The sequence below is a fragment of the Mustela nivalis genome (assembly GCF_964662115.1).
Source record: "Mustela nivalis genome assembly, chromosome: 5".
Taxonomy (NCBI): domain Eukaryota; kingdom Metazoa; phylum Chordata; class Mammalia; order Carnivora; family Mustelidae; genus Mustela; species Mustela nivalis.
This window is the reverse complement of record NC_139024.1, coordinates 135,089,928-135,112,405: the sequence shown is the minus strand read 5'-3', so window position 1 is coordinate 135,112,405 and position 22,478 is coordinate 135,089,928. Positions and strand designations below refer to the sequence as shown.

General features: G+C 41.1%; 2 protein-coding genes across 7 annotated transcripts in view; both read right to left on the bottom strand.

Annotated features, from left to right (window-relative positions):
* Positions 1-9,592, bottom strand: part of BPHL (biphenyl hydrolase like) — a 35,684-nt gene extending 26,092 nt beyond the window's left edge. For 3 of the 4 annotated variants that reach the window (XM_082730906.1, XM_082730904.1, XM_082730905.1), the window contains exons 1-3: positions 7,123-9,592; positions 3,348-3,451; positions 1,011-1,177 (exon numbers count right to left, since the gene is read on the bottom strand). In XM_082730906.1, the coding sequence (XP_082587032.1) occupies positions 1,011-1,177; positions 3,348-3,451; positions 7,123-7,424 (573 nt within the window). In that variant the 5' untranslated portion in view covers positions 7,425-9,592. The other variant, XM_082730907.1, reaches the window with a different exon arrangement.
* A 1,353-nt stretch (positions 9,593-10,945) lies between these two features.
* Positions 10,946-22,478, bottom strand: part of RIPK1 (receptor interacting serine/threonine kinase 1) — a 47,549-nt gene continuing 36,016 nt past the window's right edge. For all 3 annotated transcript variants that reach the window (XM_082730879.1, XM_082730881.1, XM_082730880.1), the window contains 4 exons: positions 17,625-17,721; positions 16,188-16,751; positions 14,919-15,062; positions 10,946-13,077 (listed from right to left, as the gene is read on the bottom strand). In XM_082730879.1, coding sequence (XP_082587005.1) covers positions 12,791-13,077; positions 14,919-15,062; positions 16,188-16,751; positions 17,625-17,721 — 1,092 coding nt within the window. In that variant the 3' untranslated portion in view covers positions 10,946-12,790. The remainder of the gene's footprint in view (positions 13,078-14,918; positions 15,063-16,187; positions 16,752-17,624; positions 17,722-22,478) is intronic.

Genomic DNA, 22,478 nt, shown 5'->3' with positions numbered 1-22,478 from the left:
ATCTCCTTGACAAACTGTTCAAAGAACAGTAATTTGGAAAAACATTATGGGTAAGGATGAAGCCGTCAATACAAAACTGTGTACTTATATATGTAATGAGACTGCTCTTGTCCTGTTGGTGGGAATGCAAACTGGGGCAGCTGCTCTGGAAAACAGAATGGAGACTCCTCAAAAAGTTAAAAATAGAGCTACCCTATGACCCAGGAATTACACTACTAGGTATTTATCTCAAGGATACATAGTGATTCAAAGGGACACACGCACCCCAATGTTTATAGCAGCAGTGTCCACAATTGCCGAAATAAGAAAAGAGCCCAGAAGTCTATCAATGGATGAATGGATAAAGAAGATGTGGTCTATACATACAATGGGATGTCCCTCAGCCATCAAAAAGAATGAAATCTTTTTTATTCCACTGCCATTTGCAATAACATGGAAGAAACTAGAGGGGATTATGCTGAGCAAAATACAGACAAATACTATATGATTTCATATACTATCTGATTCCAAATGTGGAATTTAAGAAACAAAACAAATGAATAGAGGGAAAGGGAAGGAAAAATAAAATAAGATGAAAACAGAGAGGGAGACAAACCACAAGAGACTCTTAACTCTAGGAAACAAACTGAGGGTCACTGGAGGGGAGGTAGGTGGAAGGATGGGGTCACTGGGCGATGGAGGGTACAATTGTGATGAGCACTGGGTGTTTTATGCAACTGATGAATCCCTAAATTCTACCTCTGAAATTAATAATACACTATATGTTAACTAGATTGAAAAAAAAAAAAAGATTGACTGGAAAGGCAGTCTTAAAGTCATAGCAAGAGTATCTCTAAATAGTTGGATTGTGGGATATTGCTACTTCCTAATTCATACCTATTTGAACTCCATGAACTTTCTGCAGGAATTACACAGTATTACTCTTACAGAAATAAAAAAAAAAAAAAAAAAATGGATGAAGACATGCCCAGCCCTCCTCCCTCCTCTGGGCTCTTCCCTAAGAGACCCACCTTCATCAAATCAACAGCATCTTTTGCATCCCTTTCAAAAAAGTCCGCTGGGAAGTCTCGATCTGGGGGTCTGGAATGTCCATATCCTCGAGGATCCCAGGCAACCACTGTGAAGAGCTTCTTATTCAGGTTCTGGATCTGGGGTCCAAAATCAGTCTCTCCACTTCCTAAAAATAGCCACTCGGTTACCCTCAGGTGAATGATTTCATTATTTCAAGCATGTTAAGGTAAAAGCAGAAACAACTGCAATCTTAAAACAAAGTAACTAGTTTCTACTCAAAAGTTGGACAGCAGGATGCAGTCAGCAAAGTAGCCTTGTGATAATAAATAAAATCCTTTTCCTGAGACGCTGACTTCCTTTCCTGGTAGAGTTCAGACTTGCCTTTTGTCTCCTCCTAGTGGCTACTTTGAGGATTCATTTGATCCTTTATTACTTCAGCTCTTTTGATATATTCCCAGTTAATCTTCATTAAAAAATTTTTTTAATTAAAAAAAAGAAATTCATGAAACTGCATAGAAATTGACTTACTAATATGGTATGCTTCTGGGTGAAGGGCCTGGGTGGCTCAGTGGGTTAAGCCACTGCCTTCGGCTCAGGTCACGGTCTCAGGGTTCTGGGATCGAGTCCCGCATCAGGCTCTCTGCTCAGCAGGGAGCCTGCTTCCTCCTCTCTCTCTGCCTGCCTCTCTGCCTACTTGTGATCTCTCTCTGTCAAATAAATAAATAAAATCTTTTTAAAAAAATAAAAATAAAAAGTGACTGTTACAAATGAGAGAGATCCTAATATGATCTGTCAACGAATTTATATGATTTGATCCAAGTTATTCAAAGTAGAATTTTAAATTCCCAGGTTTTTTTTTAACTAGGCTAATGTGAACAGCCCTGCAGATTTTATTTTCTGGTTATAAGTAAGCACCAGAAAACTCAACTAAAACATTAAAATGAGAGGGAGGGCAGGGTGTGGAGGGGAGTAATCGGATTCGCTTGTTTCATTCAAACAACAGCATGTTAACAAGTAGAACCCCGTTCTACTGGGGTAGAACGTTCGACTGGCAGTTCCCAGCCTGCCCACGAGGTCATGGCCACTGTGTGCAAATACCTACCATGTGTGGCGTGGAAGGTTCTAAGGAGCCCAGTCCAGGGGCGAGTCAGCATTTTGTTTTTAAAGTCTGCTTAGCTGGTAAGGGCTTGTAGCTCAGGCCACACACAGATACTAAACATCTTGTTTGATAAAGTAGTTATTATTACAAAATGTCTTTTAAGATGGTATTTAACAATATCAAGGACCACCATTCTTTCTGGGAAGATCTACCTTTCTGAATATCAGGTAAATATCAGAAAACCTAAGGCAAAAATATAAATGGAGAGGGTGTCTGGGTGGTTCAGTTAGTTTAATGTCCAACTCTGGATCTCAGTTCAGGTCTTGACCTGTTTGTGAGATCAAGTCCTGTGTTGGGCTCCACGCAAGGTATGGAGCCTACTTGAAAAAAAACAACAAAACTTAGATGTGTATCACATTGCTACAATGTTGCTATAATACATACATTATATGTGTATACAATGTTTTGTATATATATACATAGTATACATATGTTTTTGCACATATATGTCTTCTACACACACTCACACACATGTGTATATAAGTTTGGAAAGGCATTTTAGCATTTAACTTTTACAAGAAAGTAAATCACAAGGAAATAATATATATTGGTATTCTTTAACTAAATTAAAACAATACCAAAAGCCTTAAAACCAAATTTGAGTGTCCTGGAATCACTGAACATTATCTCCCTGAGCTGGATACAGGTAAATTACTTATCTGGAAGATAAAATCGAGATCCAGTTGGCTTTACTATGCTCCATTCATGCCAATCTAATTTTGATTTCCAAAAAGCTTTAAATTAAGTCTTGCTCTTAGCTCTTATTTTAATTGAGCATATAATCAACTGCAACAAGGGGATTAATCCACCTTCTAGCACTGGCAGTCTTGCATCCTGGAATCCCTCAATTCCAGGCTCACTGGGATGGTTGGTCAGTAGCTCATCTAGTTAGTCGATCCCTTCTGCCCACACCCTTCTCCTGGGCTCCTGTCATTCTCCCAAATTATAGGTAACTACAGGGTGTAACTGCATGAAAAAAAAAAAAAACACCTGGGTATTTAAGGGAATAAAGAATACATATAGTAGAAAGTTACCTTTCTTTTCTGTCACTTAAATTTGTAGCAAATATTAAAGCATTTAACAAAGCACTAAAATCAATAATCAATATTTGGCATCTAATAACGTGAATGCATCATAGACTACACAGCACACAAATTCCATTAAAAAACTTCCAGACCCAGCATTCCAGGAAGCAGGAGGACTGCATGTTCTCCCTCTCCCGTCTGCTGATAATGCAAATGGACACCATTCACAGCCACTTTGGCAGAGGTTACTGAGGTGCTGCAAGAGAAAAATCCCACCCCCAAAGAAAGATTACTTAGCAGTATAAGCATAATGTGAACAAACCGCCCTTACCTATCCCCGAGTCACCTCCAGTACCCTTCTCAGTCTTCTTGGATTCCTTTGATTTGTGCTTAAGTTTCCCAAACCTAACAGGGGACCACTCACTAGACTGCAGGTCTGAACTATGCCTTCATGTTTGAATGCCCTACACCGCCAGCCCAGGGCTTACCCTATGACAGTACTGAAAGGTTGCTGAAATCAATAGCCATACACCCTCAAGGGCTCACACTTGGTGAGCTGGAAGCCAGTGGTGCCAAGAATGCAGGCGGACACTAGCTTCACTCAATGACATGCGAGGTTGAGCAACCAGGACATAGAGCCTGGAGTCACTGGTCAGGACCTTTGCAGATCTAGAGGGGTGGCCTGGGACTTCTGCTGCATGGCAGTGTTCCTTGGGGCAAGTCTGATCTCAGGAGTCCACAGAGAAGGCCTTGGTCCCTAGGCAGTCCTTTAGGCATATGGCTTGTCGTGTTCTCTGGCCAGTCACTGCAGGGCTCTTGGAGGGAATGCCTGTCTGCACTGCTACGGCCGGCCTGGTTTTTAACATGTTGCAATATGTGTGTTGATGATTAAACACGGGGGACCATAACCTTCCGTGTCAAGAGTGCTCCCTGGGCTGCTGATCCTCCTTAGCCCAACACCACCCATGACATAGTATCTAACTGGACATGCTGGCATAGGAGTGTGCCCAGGTCTGTTTGGACTGATGCGTGTACCGACCACATCAAGGGTACCGCTCTGATGAACCTCTCCTCTGCGGCTCTTCCAGAACCTCCAGAATGACTATGCAGGGATACATAGCAATAAACACACACAAGACTCCTGAATCAGGCTCTAAAAGCCTCCCCACGGATTTCCCAGGTGGCTGGGTGACGTGCGGAAAGGACATTTCGGCATGCCAGGACAGATGCTGGAAGGAGGTGCTCCTCTTCTCCTGGCAGAATGTTAAGGAATTTAAATTAACCACTGCCCCCCTTTTCTTTATGTATTTTCTACCCCTATTACCTGACTGCAATTAGTCAAAATGCTTACAGAAATTAAGCATTTTTAAAAAAATGAGGTCCTCGGCGCCTGGGTAGCTCAGTGAGTTAAGCATTTGCCTTTGGCTCAGGTCATGACCCCAGGGTCCTGGGATTGAGCCCTGCATTGGGCTCCCTGCTCAGCGGGAAGTCCGCTTCTCCCTTTGCCCCTCCCCCCATTCATGCTCTCTCTCTCTCTCTCTCAAATAAATAAAAACTTCTTTTAAAAAATGAGGTTCTCTTTCCTCTTTTGGTTTCCTCTCATCACCAGTTTCAAATGAGAATGCAGAAACAAATGTGTTGTATACGGGTACATTAAGTCTTAACACAATTTCTGCAAATGTAACAGAATTGGGTGGTAATAAAGCCTGACATAACTATAAGCTCCTTATCTACAGAAAAATCATGAAGAGCAATAATAAATCCACTGAGCAACTGTGCTATCATACTGACACTGCCAAGTTCTTCGGAGTCATTCATTTTCACTGTTAAGGTGGCTCTAGGATCCAGATAAAGGCAAATAATACTCCGGGAATAAAGATTCACCTCTGCAAACATTAACTGACATATTCATTTTTGCCCACAGTCTAGCGGGAGAGAAGATAAAGAGACAAGAGATTCCCTCTGCAAACCACCAGGGAGAGAAGGTGATGACCGAGGCCAGGAGCACAACAAGCATGGCTAGAACTAGTTAGTAGGATTTCCCATATTCGCCACCCAGGAATGAGGCAGCAACTAGCTAGAGATGACCTGTATTCACATGGCTAATGTTAGCGATGATGTGTGTCTTTGTTGTACCTCATGTCCTAAGATTTTTGAGGGGTTCCCCTTCCTTGCCGCATTCAAGGACATGCATATAGGAATCCTGTTGTGCAGGGAAGATGGCACATACAATGAGAGGAACCCCACTCCCCACGGCATCTTTCTCAACATCCAAGACAGTAGGATTTTGTGGCTGGACACTGCTGACGCTCCCTGTCTGCAAGTGTTCGGGTCTCCGGCAAGGGCACTGCCATAATAGGCATCCTTTCCTTCAGCTTTCATGATCATTCCAAAGTCTCTAATGCAAAAAAACCTCTAACCTCCCTTTGCGTTTTGCTGTATTTGTGTTTTGGTTCCCCATTCCAAAATTCACCCCCGAATTATCCCCACTGCTGGTTTCCTCTGATTACATGTAATATCAAGTTGCAACTGCATTTACAAAATGGCAGTTCAAAATCCAGAGAAACCTGTCTTTCAGAGTTATGGGAAGAATGATTTGCACTGAATCGATGGGGCCTTCCTGCAACCATTAACTAACCTATCTTAACTTGGGTATTGGTATATAGTAACCTTATTTCAATCTTTCTCCAAATAGGAAACTGGATAAATTGCCACTTTTCAATGTTGATTTACACAGCTGTGAACACTGGCCTATTTTTTTCCCCACCTGTATTAAGACAGTCCTGAAAGTCTACAAGTTATAAAATAATAATAAAAAAGAACTTAAATATGAAACTCAGGGACTAGTTGATCACAACATAAAAATTTAAAGCTGGTCAGATTTTTCCCTTCTCCTTCCAAATTAAAATTTCAAATGAGATGCTTCCCCATTGGATCAACTGAAGTTCTAAATGCCAGGTACCCATTTGGGATCTGGCTTTTCCTAGTTATAAACGGAACTGACCCCTCACCAGTTAACTGCATACATGCGCCGTGTACCCATGTGTGTAGTGTAGAGTAGGTGTGCAGGGAATAAAGTAGAGTAAGCCTCACGCTGCTCTAGCCACATTTTCTGCTTAGTATCTCCTGGGACCAAGGGCACCCATTTTTAAAACAGTAAGCCAGAGATTAATCTAGTTTTGTTTTGTTTTGTCTCGAAGTGTATGTGAGGATGGGGGACAGGGAGTCAGAAAAGAAAAAAAGGCAGATTCTTGGCCTTTCCGGCTACATCGGAACCTCAGAGTCAGGCCAAGGATTCTGAATTTTCCCAGGCGCTCAGGGGGATTCTTTTGCACCTTAAAATTCAAAATCAGCAAAAGAAAGAAAAAGAAAAAAAAAAAAAAAAAAAAAGACGACGCGAAGACTTCGGACCCGAGACCCGTGACGATGAGAGCTAATAGGTCACGGACATTCTCAGGCTGGTTTTTTATATAAGAAGCATGAGAGATCAGAGCCATGAAGGTGTGAAGAGACTGGACAGAGCATCGAATAAGAATGAAGCGTCTGGAATTCTAATCTGGCGTGAGAGTGTCTGCGGCTAAAAGCAAATTACGTTACCTCCCTGGGTCTCTTTGGTCTGCACAGTGAAGGGCTTGAACTCCATCACCCAAGTCCTTTAAAGCTCCCGAGTCACAGAACTGAAGCCGATGCATGGCTGAAGGGCTCAGTCCCGGAGGCGCAGAGGTGGAGGTTAGCTCCACCGCCTCCCGCGCACCCACCTCGGGCAGGCTCCCGGTCGCAGGGTAAAAGCCAGAAGGCGGAGACGCGGCGCTCCAGACCGCCACCTGCACCGCCCAGCCTGCCCCCAGGCTAGCGCGCTCCTCTCCCCCGCCCCGCAGAACTTGGACCAGACCGCGCGGGCTCCCGGAGGGAAGCGGGTACCATTACCCGAACGCGGCTGCAGGCCTGGCACGCGAGACCTGGTTCCCGGGCTTCAGAGCCGACAGGAGAATCCGCAGCCTCCGCAAAACCTGACTGTTTAGCGCCGCAGCCATACTCACAGGTGGCGACAGGCGCGAGGGCGCCTGCGCCGGGATCCACCCACCGCCCTGGGAAGCCTCGGCTGCCCCGCGGGGGAGCAAGCCTGCGCCCCGCCCCACTTGCTGCCTGAGCCCCGCCCCACTCGCGTAGTCGCTAGGAAACACGCATGCGCCGAAGACTGCTCCGTTCGGCTGCCCGGGAACACGCATGCGCAGGGACTTCTGCCGGGACACGCTCTCATTGGTGACATTTCGCCAGTCTAAGTCTTGTCACTCCGGGGTGCTCGGCCGCGTAGCCCACTGGGTTATTCCTGACCCTTGACAGAAACTGGACTCTGGGTCCCACGGATACTACAACACAGATCGTTGCCAGCTCTGGCTCACGAGGAGCGCGTCCGAGTCGGCTCTACCTTACTCGTTGCCACGGTGACCCGCCCCTTCAAGGAGGCGAGCCCTCATCCATCTGTCTCTCGGGGAGCGGGAGGCGGGCGGCCAGGCAAGGCGGGGCTCGGGAGGGGTGGGTGGAGAAAGGGGGGTGCTCAGGCTGGCTGCTATCGGTGGGGTGAAATGCATTTGTTTCTAAGAATGTTGGGGTTAAAATTTTCCTTCATAAAATTTTTCTTCATCTCACACCCATTGGTATAGCTATTACAAAAAAAAAAAAAAGGAAGAAAATCCAGAAAATAATAAGTATTGGCGATGATGTGGAGAAATTGGAACACTGTGCACCATGTAAAATGGTGCAGTGGCAATGGAAAGCAGTATGGTGGGTCCTCAAAAAATTATACCCAGAACTGCCATAAGATCCAGGAATTCCACTGCTGGTTATATACCGTCAAGAATTGAAAACAGTGCCTCAAAGATATTTATACACCCATGGTCATAGCGTTATTCACAACAGCGAAAAGGCGGAAAGCAACCCAAATGTCAATGGAGGGATGAAGGTATAAATGTGTGTATACATATAATGGAATACTATTCTTTAAAATGGTTGGAAATTCTGACATACGCCACAATATGGATCAACATTGAGACATGATGCTAAGTGAATACGCCAGTCATAAAAGGACCAATACTGTATGCTTTCATGTGTATGAGGTAACTGGAGTAGTCAAATTCAGAGAGACAAAGTAGAAAGGTGGCTTGCCAAGGGCTGGTGGGGATGGGAGAATGGGGAGTTAGTGTCTAATGGGTGCAGAGTTTCGGTTTTGTAAGATGAGAGGCGTTCTGGAAATGGAAATGGTGGTAGTAGCAAGATGATGTGAGTGTACTTAATGCCACTTAACTATCCACTTAAGATGGTAAATTTTATTAGTATTTTATCACAAAGTGTTTTTCTTCTTCAGATCATATAATTCAAGCTTTCTAAAGGTTATAAAACATTGCCTGCATTCACAATTCAGTGGAGAAAAAACTGGAAATAACTGGCAGTTTCACCATCACTGTTTATCCTTGGCTCCAATTATTCAGGATAGCAATAGCTTCCTTGCATATGGCATTCTTTATCCTCCACAAGACCCCGCTGTTGTAATAGCAGTATCCTCACTGGCCATTTGAGTTTCTTGAGCAATAAAGGCAAGGCTGGCCTACAAATGGATTATGCAAAAATATTCTCTCAACATTAATGTGTCACATGAATTTCCCGCATAGAAGGAAAGAGAGATAATTTCAGCTGTCTACTATCATCTGACTTTAGAAACCTTTGGTGGGTCAACAATTCCTTATTTTTTCCTGAGATGTTGATTTGGGATTTCTGGTCAGAGATCATGAGAGTAAAAACAATTATACAATTTTAACATGTTACCCTACCGAGAAGCAAAAGTGGTAGCACTATGAGGCTTTAGGTTATTGGTGTCACAGTTGATTTTTAAGTGCATACTTGAGAACTAGTCCTTTATGCATAACACTGTTGTACAGTTTTTTTTAAGATTTTATATATTTATTTGACAGACAGAGATCACAAGTAGGCAGAGAGATAGGCAGAGAGAGAGGAGGAAGCAGGCTCCCCACTGAGCAGAGAGCCCATTGAGGGGCTCGATCTCAGAACCCCGGGATCATGACCTAAGCCGAAGGCAGAGGCTTTCACCCACTGAGCCACCCAGGTGCCCCACTATCATATAGTTTTAAAAATAACTTTGTGCCGGCACCTTATGATGCATTATTTTGGTCCTCACATCAACTTTATTGCTCTATTTCTAGAAGAGAAAATTGAGGCTAAGAGAGGTTAGGAAGCAGGCCTTCTGTACCCAGCAAAAGAGTAGCAGAGGAGATTTTAAGCCTGCTTGGCTCCACAACCTGTACTTGGATTATGTTATGGAACTCACTGGAATAACATTAGGACTTAAATGATTATTTCTTTGTGATCAGATACTTCTAAAATCTTGACCAAATCGACACCTAGTTTTGCTTTGATTTGTTCTTTTGTTGTTGTTTTCTTGACTTAAGTCCCTTGCAGTGAAATTGCACATTAACCCTGCCTGACTGCAATGGGTAAAAATCATTAATCTTTCACTTCTTACTCTTAAAACACTAAAACCTAATGGGTTAAAATAAACTTGAAATTTAAACCGTGATGTATTAAAATCAGTTTTGGCAGTTAGTAGATTTTTTTTTTTAATCCAACAAGAACAGATGTGACTAAAATAATCTTGTTGACATGGTTACGCTTGTATGGCGAGAAACCAATATTAACAATATCATCTACCATTGCACATTCCTGGCAAGGAAGTTTTTACATAAAGTCAGTTTGAGCTTGTCTTCCATTGTAGGGTCACAGCCTGCTGCTGACATAGCCCATTTTTATCTGCAACTGGCTAAGTCATTTATCTTAGTAAACACCTACTTTTATTTATATTATTGTAAGAGAAAAACCTTTATAAATAAGACACATTAAAATGTACATTGAAATACGATTTAAAACATTTTCTGGGGGCGCCTTGGTGGCTCAGTCCAAGCATCTGCCTTCAGCTCAGGTTATGATCCCAGGGTCCTGGGATGGAGCCCCACATTGGGCTCCCTGCTTGATGGGAAGCCTGCTTCTCCCTCTCCCACTCCCTGTTTGTGTTCCTGCTCTTGCTAGTTCTCTGTCAAATAAATAAAAAATATATTTTTAAAAAAATATTTAAAATTAAAAAAATATTTAAAATTTAGAATTATAAAAATATTTAAATTAAAAAAATAAAAAAGTAAACATTTTCTGAGAAAGAAAGAACTATTCTGGAAGATCTAATGTCATATGATGGACCCCAAACACATATTGTAAGCATAGCCAAGTGGAAAAGCCACTGACTGCACAAGATTGTAAGAGTTGGGAGTGAGCATTATTTACCAGTAGAAACCTTAGGGTGTGAGTATCTTTTCTGAAGCCAAGTATGGATAGTCTTCTCATTTTGTAGTCTGTGTCATCTCACTTAATTAATTTTCTGCCCAACTGATTTTCTTGTATTGAAACTCTTTAGATACAAATTTGGCTCTTTTCAGCCCAGTTTTAAGACAGTGGGGGCTAAAGGAAAGCCATCCGACTGTGTTTGAAAGACAGTGGGGCTGCAGGCTCTCAAGGCAGTGTGATTTCATCCTGAGATCCAAAAAGCTGTCCAGAAACTTCTCTTTTTACTATCAGCTTCCTCTTGCCTGCTAACAGAGGAGGGCGAAACGGAGAATACATATAGGAAATGCCAACCTAAGTGAAGAAGCCCAAACGGTTTCATTTATACAAACACATCATTTCAGTATTTGAGGTACAAAATTTTATTTTTAAAAGTCCATTAAAAATACCATTTTTGCCTCTAAACTTGATCATCCAATTGCTTTGGAATTTAGAGAATTTAGACACTTAGGACAGAGGTACAAGGGATACATGTAGAAAAGCAGTCATCCACCCACTCCTCTCTAACAAAGCCTGGGACTCTCTCCATCCAATTTTTGTTTTGGTCTACATGACCTAATGCTATGTGGCAACAAAGTAGTGGGCCTGGATATGTATGGACAAGAGCTTCATTACTTTGTAGCAGTGCTCTTCTCAGCTGGGGCAACTGGGCGCTTCCAAGGAGCATTCACAATGTCTCGAGACATTCTGGCTTGTCCCAACCCAGGACAGGAGGAGGGAAGAATGGCACTATTGGCTTCTAGTGGGTAGAGGACACTTTCAGACATCCGGATCCTACAGTGCTCAGGACAGCCCACACAACAAAGAATTATCTGGCCCAAGATGCCAATAGTGCAAAGTTAAGAAATTCTGTTTTATAGTCCCACTTAAAGTGTAGAGGTGTGTGTGTGTGTGTGTGTGTGTGTGTGTGTGTGTGTGTGTGTATGTGTTTGTCAGCTGGGGCTAGCAGGATTTTAGAATCAGAACCACAAAATTGTTATCAGCCCACCGGACCGTAGAATCTATTCGGATATCCCGAGGCACCATACTGCATTCATCACTCCCTCCTTCCTGGAAGGGCTGAGCACAATGACAATGACACACCCTCTCTGTTTAGCCACGTGCAGGCAATGATACTGAATGGTTTGCTTGCCTTCAGTCTTCTAGTATTCCGGTCTGAGTATCGAGTGGGCTTTGAAAGGTTGAGTGTTAGGGGCACAATTATCAGGCTTTGAAGCACCCCCCCCTTTTTTTTTTTAAAAAAAACATCACAGGTGCTCACAGAAAAAAATGAAAATATTTCTACAATATCCTGGGGTAATCTGAGGAAGCTGCTCGACAGTGATCAGCCCTGAGGCTCCAGTCACAACCAGCTATGAAGAGATCAATACATACATGCTCCTTTCGCAGGGCACAAAAGTTGGGAAAGTATCAGAATGCTAGGAAAGAACTTAAACACTTCATTAAGAATTGATGTAGTCACCACAATTAGTAGCAAGCAATTCCTTGCAACAGCCATTGGAAAATTCTGATATTTTTGTTTTCTATTATTTTTTTTCTGTTTTAGTACTGAAAATCCCTTCAGTTAATTTATGGAGTGGAGACTATATGTAATTCTTGAAGCCTGTACTACCTGACACAACATTTGATACTGAAGTTAAAAGATCTTACAGTTTTGGAATGAACTGTGGCTAGAATACAAAAACAAACAAACAAACAAACAAACATAACCAAAAAAAAAAAAAAAAAACCCTAGTTGAAGAGAACTCACAATTTCACCATACTTTGGTTATAACAGGAGTCTATATGGAAAAGAGAGCATAAAATAAGAAGGTTGACTTTGTTTGTGTCCCCTGAATTTTTTTTTTTTTTTTCTTGCTGGAACAAAACTCCAGAAAAGTAAATGAATGGTGTTGTTGAAGGTTATGGAATGAACTGAAAGAAAATTATCTTTCTCAAACATCTCTCTCTCTTTCAAAACCCAATTAGGCTTCTTTCTGGATTGGGCCTTGGCCATTAATAGGTCTTCCTGGTTAGTAAGCTGTTTGCTGTAGATTTCTTTCCCATTCTCCAGCTATGGAATGCGGGAGATTTTCATGCAGAGAACCTATATCAGTGAGGAAAGAATTCTGCAGGATCGGAGGCAGCACACTTTCAGTGGGTTACTTACTGGCGAGGAGATGACCTCATGCTGCCATAGCCCCTCCAGGAGTTAGCTCTGGCTGATATGTACCAAATAGTTCAGGAGGTCTATTCTTGAACACTGGTGGAGCGCATAGGCCAGCTTTCCCACTGTGGCTCCCTTATTACCTTCCCTCATCTGCCACTTTTGGAGCATCTGGTAAACCTTTTCTTTTAGTCCATCTCGCTCATAGTCATGGTCAATTTCATCAATCTGAGGTTCAGTGAAGCCCAGCTTACGGGCACAGTTTTTCCATTGCTTTCCCAGATTTTCCCTGACTGGGTCCAGATGTTTGTCAGTCAGACTAGTGATATTTTCTGCCAAACAGAAAAGAGAAGAAGGTATCAGGCTATAATCCATTTGAACATTCTAGTTTCAAAAACCCATATAAAGAGTATCGGGAGACAGTAAAATAAAGATAACTTCTTAATTATGAGTTGTTGACCCATGAGATGATACTTTATGTGTCTGGAAGCCCATCTGGGGTGTTTATGTGAAGACAATAGAGAACCTCTTCCTCCTAGCAGATTCCTCTCTGAGCCACAGCTGATGGCTTTGGGAATGAAAGCCCAGCTTGGCTATGAAGCTGTTCTATACATCCTTATCCAGTGGCCCTGTTAATATCAGACCTTCCTGATGTGAAGAGGGAAAAACACCATTTTTGTTCCTTTTCGTATTGTCTACCTATATCTGGCCAGAATCAAGGTCATCCAACTCTCGATCCCCTGCACCCAACAATTCACTTTCCTCTTAGGGAAGCCAAGACCATCAAGGGTGAACTCATTCAATTACACTGCCTTCCCTTGTCTTTTAAGGAATGAGGTATCTACTTTTCAAGGTCTGTTTTGGGACTCTTCTCTCCTCTACCCTAAGTGCTATCTTCTCTTCTCCTACAGCCATACCCTCGCTTTCTACTGGTCCCTTCTCCTTAGGCCTTCATAAAAATAACAAAAAGAAACTAAAGTATAAAACCACCACCACACACATTTTCCTCAATCCTCAGCCCACCCAATAACCAAATATAAGGAAAAAGACATTTCATTCCTGCTCTCCTCCCCCACCACCATCTCCCATTCTTTTCTTAGCACCCCACAATGCAGCTTCTGTTACCACCACTGGATGGCAGCAGTCCAAAAACCTCCCAAGATATTTGCCAAGTTTTGTCAATACCTCTCTGGGAGAGGGACCCTGGTTTCATCAGATTCTCAAAGGAACCTGTGTCACCTGAAAATTTAGGAACCTCCTCTCTACGGCGGCCTAGTCTTCAATTGGATTAGGCTGGGGATTGGTAAACGATGGCCTGTGGGCCAAATCTGGCCTGCTGCCTGTTTTTGTAAATAAATTTGTATTAGAACACATGTACATATGTACACATGTACATATGCACTTATCGTCTGTGACTGCTGTTCACTACAATGTCAGCTGAGTAGTTGCAACAGAGACCTCAGAGTCAGTGAAACCTAAAATATTTACTATCCAGTAAATATGATAGAAACATTTTACCAATCCTGGGGTTAATCTTAAGACCAGGTTCTTAAATCCTGTTGTTTGGGCCTCATGCCTGTGTTCCTCCCCCCTCCCACCCCCACCTTTGTGTTTTGGGATTAATGTTATGAGTGGAACCCTATAAGACTTACATATAAGTTACATAGTTACATAAGTTACATGTAAGTTACATAGTGGAACCCTCTAAGAGAAAGCTCTCTTGTTTTTATTACAGAGGTGCTGTTGAGGGCATAGTCTTCTATCTTCTGACAAGATAGAAGACTATTCCTTCTTTGATGAGATCGAAGGGAGCTGCCTCTCCCAGGTCTAAGTAGTGATATTGATCCTGATGATGATGGTGATGATGATGGTGATGAGTTCAACACTTTCATAGACCTTACTACGTGCCAGGCAGTGTTCTAAGCTCCTTATACATATTGACTCATTTAATTTTCATAACAAATCAGTTAATTAGATATTATAATAATAAACATAATAAACATAAATAAATCACAAAGGAATTATACAGAAATTACAGAGACATGTTATAGAGAAAACATGGGGCAACTTTCAGGGAGAATAATCAGGGAAATTTCAGGATTCCACAATACCCCTCTAAACAAGTACGAAAGTTCAAGGCTGCTAGACAACAGGTCCTTAAAGGAAATCTTACCAAAGATATCGTGGTACTTAGCAGCTGGCTCTTCTTTAAAGTTCATGTCCAGTGGTACTGAACTCATTCCACTAATCTCCATGTAATTATGGTCTCCAATCTGAATGCCAGCACTGTTGCGTATGGAACATTTCACAGACTCATCTGAAAGGAGTGAAACATACAGCTAAGTATAGCTAGATCGAAAGCAAGAGAAATAAATACAACATGGTAAAAGGGCAGAGCTTTACTCCAGACGTATATTAAATTCTTTATCCTATGCCAACCTTTGAAATTTTCTTCTTTAAAATGTAGCTGAACCAACCTCACATCCATCAGGACAACTACTATAAAATGGTGTGGTAAACAGTATGGAGATTCCTCAAAAATTAAAAACAGAATTAGCTTAAGATCCAGCAATTCCACCTCTGGGTATCTACCCCAAAGGAACTAAGTGCAGGGCCTCGAACAGATATTTATACACCCATATCTATAGCAGCATTATTCACAAGAGCCAAAAAGTAGAAGTCACCAGTGTCCATCAACAGAGGAACAGAGGAACAGATAAACAAAATGTGTTATATACTGACAATGGAATATTATTCAGCCTTCAAAAGGAAGGAAATTCTCACGCATGTTACAACATGGATGAACCTTTAGGACACTGTGCTCAGTGAAATAAGCCAGTCACAAGAGGACAAAGACTGTATGATTCCACTTACATGACGTACCCCAGAGTAGTCAAATTCATAAAGATGCAAAGTAGAATGCTGGCTACCAGGGGCTAGAGGGAGGGGAATGGGGAGTTAGTGTCTGATGAGTACAGAGTCTCAGTTTGGGAAGATGAAAAGAGCTCTGGAGATAAATGGTGGGGACGGTAGCCCAACATTTTGCTTTCATCACAAATGGTGGTCTTTGAGTTCTATAAGATAAGAATTAAAATATCCAAGACTTCTTTCTTAACCTTCAGAAAACAGCAAGCAAGTAAAAGAACTCAAGCAGTGACCTTCACTTCCATCAGAGATTGGGTATAATGGGTATAACTGTGATGCAGATTATAGAAGAAGATACCTACTGGTTACAAGGACTTGTAACCCAATACTTGTGGGCAGCTCCAATGAATCCCACCCAAACTGAGGCCAAGTGATCTGATGGAGACTATCTATAGTTGCATACTGCATCTGGTAGCTGAAGGCCACAAGCAACTCACCCTTGTCAACTTACAGTCTACAAGAGAGCTTTATTTTCAGAAACATTTTTTAAAAATGGTGTAGCTAAAAAACTGCTTACCTCTTGATGGGAAGGGGCCGAATGAAAGGGTGGATGTGTTTCCCAGTAGGTTGGTCTCAGGCACTGGAGTTTTATGCACACTTGGCATATGGCTTGGATTTGGCCCATACCAAGCTCTTGAACTTGCTGCTCCCAGATCCTGTCGTCTTGTTCCAAAAGAGAATGGATTGTTCAATCCATTGTTCCAGTACAGTACTTGGGGTTGGCTGGTTGGCCCTGTTGGTTGGTGTAGTGCATTACCAGGACTGGTTGCACTAGAGTAAGGAAGGCCTACTCCTGGATTCTGAACATTCTCATAAGGTTTTGGCTGTGCAAAAGGGTCATGGGAGACCCTTCGTCTCCTTTCCTCCTCTCTATTATAAACCACATTCTGTCTGAGTGGTTTTGTCTGCCTGTCCATGCGGCTGCCATGAAGATGGTAGTTGGCTTCCTCCTGGAGTTTACTCTGCAAGCTGAGCTGATTCTCCTCCTGCTGGTTCTCTAGGGAGGGAGCAAACCAGGACTCCTCCACGGGACCTATCCCAAGTCCCTGGGAACTGTGCAGTGAGCTGGGCTGTTCTGGGGCTGAAAAGAAATGATCAGCATTGGAAAGAGTTTCATAAGGCAACAAGAAGTAAAATAAAAGCTGACCACCATCACACATCTGTATCTCAAAATAAAATACTGAAACCTTTGACAACAAATAAAAAAGCATTTACTTGATGGTCCTCTTCCTATAAGCTCTATAGGTAATTTGTAGAAGTCCCTGCATGGTGGTGAAAGAGTGCTGGAGAAATTTTAACAGGCAACAGAAACGTGAGTGTCATGGGAATGACCAAGGAAGAAAGGGACTTGTTTTGTAGCAAAGAAGGTGGCTGTCTCCTTGGTGTGATGCAGGGCTACAAAATGAGAACAGGAGCAGCTTGGTGTTTAGTACTTCCCATGGGTTCTTTTATTCTTTAAAAGCCCTGTAAGAGTAGGAGCAATTATTATCATGATTTGATGGACAGGGTTTACAAGAGGTTAATTTGCTTTAGAACAGATAGCTAATAAGTGGTTTCAATATCTTATACTCTGTTTTTCCTCTTGTTATAATGAAAAAAGTATCCCTCCTTGAATCTGAGATCAACTTCTCTGCTTATTCTCTGGATCTATTATCCCTGACCTCAAGGACCTCAAGGACACATGTCCCCTCTTGTTCCTGAGCTGTCGCTTTCTCCCTATCTGGTATATTAGGCCTCTTAGGTTCAGGATGCTTTGTGATTTTGGTGAATACACTGTTATTTAGTATTTCAAATATATGTATGTTACTCCCAAATACATTATAAATTCCTTTAAGGCAGGGCCTAAATTTTATAGCTTCTTCTGTTTCTTTACAGTCATGAAGCGTATTTTCTAGAAGAGAGTGAATGCATGAACAAGCAAGTGAATACATTACTTTCAATCATAGGATGTTACCTGAATTTGACCTGCTTGGAGGTATTGCTGTACAGTCAATCTGGAGAGAATGCATTCTCTTCACAAATGAACTCTGGTCTGGGTCTGGATACTGTTTCTGTAATTAACAGCATAAATGTATACTTTAGTATAAATAGTAGAAAATAGTTCCAGAAAATTTTTATAAGAAAAATGAATCTTTTCAAATGGTAGAGATTTCATATAGCTCTTACAAGGAATAAAGCTTTTTTAAAAAATAAGCTTTTCCCCCCCAAATATCCAAAACAAGCTTAAAAAGAAGAACGAATTTGGAGAGTTCAAACTTCCTGATTTCAAAACTTACTATAAGACTACAGTTATCGAAAAAGTGTGGTATTGGTCTAAGGACAGGCAGAGACCAATGGAAGATAATAGAGAACCCAGAAATAAACCATTGCATAGCCCACTGATTTTCAGCAAGGGTGCCAAGACCATGCAATGGCAGAACACAGTATATCCACACCTAAAAGAATGAAGCTGGACCCTTGCCCTTAATACATACAAAAATTAACTCACATGGACCAAAGACTGAAGCTTAAGTGCTCAAACCATATAAACATTAGGAGAAAACATAGGGGAAATGATTCATGACATTCAATTTGACAATAATTTCTCAGATAGGACACCAAAAACATAGGCAACAAAATAAAAATAAATAAATGCGACTACATCAAAATTAAAACCTCTGTGCATCAAAGGACACTATCAAGAGAGTGAAAAGATAACCCACAGAATAGGAGAAAAATATTTGAAATCATATATCTCTAAGGGATGAATATCCAGATTATATAAAGAATTCGTGCAATTCAACAATAAAACATAAATAACTCAATTCAAAAATGACCAAAGGATTTGACTAAACATTTCTCTAATGAAGATATACAAATGGCACATGAAAAAAGACTCAACATCATGAGTCAGTAGGAAAATACTCATCAAAACCATCATGTAAGATATATATGACTTCACACTCATTAGAATGGCTATTATTTCAAAAACAAGACAAAACCCAGAGAATGTACAGTCTTTTTGAGAATGTAGAGAAACTGGAACCTGGTGCATTGCAGGTGGAATGTAAAATGGCAGGGCCATTATAGAAAACAATTTGATGGGTCCTCAAAAGTTAAACATAGTATTATCACACAATGTAGCAATCTGCTCTTATGTATATACCCAAAACAACTGAATGGAAGAGCTCAAAAAAAATTGTACACCAATGTTTCATAGCAGCATTGTTCACAGATAAAAGGTGGAAACAAATCAGTATCCATCACAGTTGAATCAATAATCAAACTGTGATAAACACATAAAATGTAGAATTATTCAGTTTTAAAAAGGACTGAAGCTCTAACACAGGCTACAAAATGGATGAACCTTGAAAACATTATGCTTGGTGAAACAGGGTAAACACAAAAATACAAATATTGTCTGATCCCCATGTCTGTAAGGTACCTAGAAGAGGCAAATTCATAGACAGAAACTGGAATTAACCATTCCCAGGGGCTGGAAACCCTTATTTTATGGGAATTGAGTTTCTGTTTGGGATTTTTAAAAATGGATACTAGCAGTGTTTGTACAAGATTGTGAGTGTACTTAATGCTACTGAATTGTACACTTAAAAATGGGTATGATGGTGGGTGCCTGGGTGGTGTGGTCTTTTAAGCGACTGACTCTTGGTTTCAGTTCAGGTCGTGATCTCCATACATGAGATCGAGCCCTGTGTCAGTCTCTACTGTCAGCACCCAGTCAGCTTAAGACTCTCTCCCTCTCCTTCTGCCCTCCCCCATCATGTGCACGCACATATTCTCTAAAATAAATAAATCGTTTAAAAAGAAAAGAAAAAAATGGGTAAGATAGCAAGTTTTATGCTACATATATTTTACCAAAATATAAAAAAGTAGAAAAAGAGGGTGCCTGGGTGGCTCAGTTAGGCTCAGGTCATGATCCCAGAGTCCTGGGATTGAGTCCTGCATTGGGCTCCCAGCCCCATGGGAAGGAAGTCTACTTCTCCCTCTGACCTTCTCCCCTCTCATGCTCTTTCTCACTGTCCGTCTCCCAAATAAATAAATAAAATCTTAAAAAAAAAAGGAGATAAAGAAATTCTTTTTTGCTATAAAAGTGGTATTATCCATTATTGAAAATATATAAAAGATACAGAATTATATTTAAACAGAAACTACATTTACTGCCTCCATTTCAAGCACAAAATTAAAATTTTGGTATTTCCTTTAAGTTTTTTTTCTTAGTCATATTTTCATTTTGTTTTAATATGTAGTGTTTCTGTTAGTCTTCAGTTTTAAATTTTTCTAAGTTCTATTGTGATTTCCTTTTTGATCCACAGGGTATTTAAAAATATATTTCTTGGGACACCTGGGTGGCTCAGTCAGTTAAGCCACTGCCTTCTGCTCAGGTCATGATCCCGGTGTCCTGGGATCAAGTCCCACACAGGGCTCTTAGCTCAGCAGGGAGCCTGCTTCTCTCTCTGCCTCTTCCTGCCACTCTGCGTCCTTGTGCACGCTCTCTCTCTCTGACAAATAAATAAATAAAATATTTTAAAAATATATTTCGTAACTTCTAATCACACGAGATTTTCTAATTTTAAGATAACTAAAATCGGAGCATAACTAAATAACTAAATCAGAGTATAACTAAAATAGAATCAGAGAAAATTCTTTATATGATTACCATCTTTTATTTTTTTATTTATTTTTTAAACATTTTATTTATTTATTTGACAGTCAGAGATCACAAGTAGGCAGAGAGGCAGGCAGAGAAAGGGGAGAAAGCAGGCTCCCTGCTGAGCAGGGAGCCCAATGTGGAGCTTGATCCCAGGACCCTGAGATCATGACCTGAGCCAAAGGCAGAGGCTTAAACCCACTGAGTCACCCAGATGCCCCATGATTACAATCCTTTTAAATTGGTTGATAATTGTTTTATTTCCCAAGACATGGTCAATTGTAAAGTATGTTCTGTATGTTCCTGAAAAGCCTTTAAAAGTAAGCATTCTGCAGTTATTAAATGCAGCGTTTTATTTATTTCCATTCAGTCAAATGTTAATCATGTTCTTCAAATTTTCTATATCCTTACTAATTTTTTTGTCCATTTGTTCTATCAGTAAGAAATCTGTATTAAAATCCCCAATTTGTCTATTTCTCCTTTGAGTTTTGTCAAGTTTTGCTTTGTATATATTGAAACCATGTTATTAAGGGCATATACATATTTAAAGCTGCTATTACCTTCCTGGTGAATTGAACTTTTTATCATTATGAAATATTCCTGACTACTATGGTAATGCTTTTTAGCTTTAGGGACTATCTGTCCTTCCTGATGGCCTTTGGATGCCCAAGAATAGTTTCCATTGGATACCTCTCCTTTTGGAGTAGGTATCCCTCAAAAGTGGTAATTCTTGACTCATTTTGTATCTTGATTTTAAAACTCCATATACCTGTCTGTTTTATTTACTGTAGTCTTCCCCTCATGATTATAGCAGCATGTTGCTGTAAGACTTATGCCAGCAACTTGTTTCCTAAGTATGCATGTAGGGAAGGTCTTTGCTTCTCTTACTTAGCTGTTAACAACCTTTGACATACCTCTTGGGCCTCAGACACCAAATCTGCTTCAGGTTGAGGCAGATTTGGCTCCCATCTGTTGCTTAGTGTGAGGGAACCAGGGGGAGGAGCCAACACTTGTAACTGTGTTGGGTTAGCATTTTCTTTTTCCTGTGACTTATTCATTTATTTTTTTTCTATTTTTTAATTTTTTTTTAATTTTTTATATTTTATAAACATATATTTTTATCCCCAGGGGTACAGGTCTGTGAATCGCCAGGTTTACACACTTCACAGCACTCACCAAAGCATATACCCTCCCCAATGTCCATAACCCCACCCCTTCTCCCAACCCCTCTCCCCCCAGCAACCCTCAGTTTGTTTTGTGAGATTAAGAGTCATTTATGGTTTGTCTCCCTCCCCATCCCATCTTGTTTCATTGATTCTTCTCCTACCCACTTAAGCCCCCATGTTCCATCACCACTTCCTCGTATCAGGGAGATCATATGATTGTTGTCTTTCTCTGCCTGACTTATTTCGCTAAGCATGATACGCTCTAGTTCCATAAATGTTGTCGCAAATGACAAGATTTCATTTCTTTTGATGGCTGCATAGTATTCCATTGTGTATATATACCACATCTTCTTGATCCATTCATCTGTTGATGGACATCTAGGTTCTTTCCATAGTTTGGCTATTGTGGACATTGCTGCTATAAACATTCGAGTGCACATGCCCCTTCATATCACTACGTTTGTATCTTTAGGATAAATACCCAGTAGTGCAATTGCTGGGTCATAGGGCAGTTGGATTTTCAACATTCTGAGGAACCTCCATCCTGTTTTCCAGAGTGGTTGCACCAGCTTGCATTCCCACCAACAGTGTAGGAGGGTTCCCCTTTCTCCGCATCCTCGCCAGCATGTGTCATTTCCTGACTTGTTGATTTTAGCCATTCTGACTGTTGTGAGGTGATATCCATTGTGGTTTTGATTTGTATTTCCCTGATGCCGAGTGATATGGAGCACTTTTTCATGTGTCTGTTGGCCATCTGGATGTCTTCTTTGCAGAAATGTCTCTTCCTGTCCTCTGCCCATTTCTTGATTGGATTATTTGTTCTTTGGGTGTTGAGTTTGCTAAGTTCTTTATAGATTTTGGACACTAGTCCTTTATCTGATATGTCATTTGCAAATATCTTCTCCCATTCTGTCAGTTGTCTTTTGATTTTGTTAACTGTTTCCTTTGCTGTGCAAAAGCTTTTGATCTTGATGAAATCCCAATAGTTCATTTT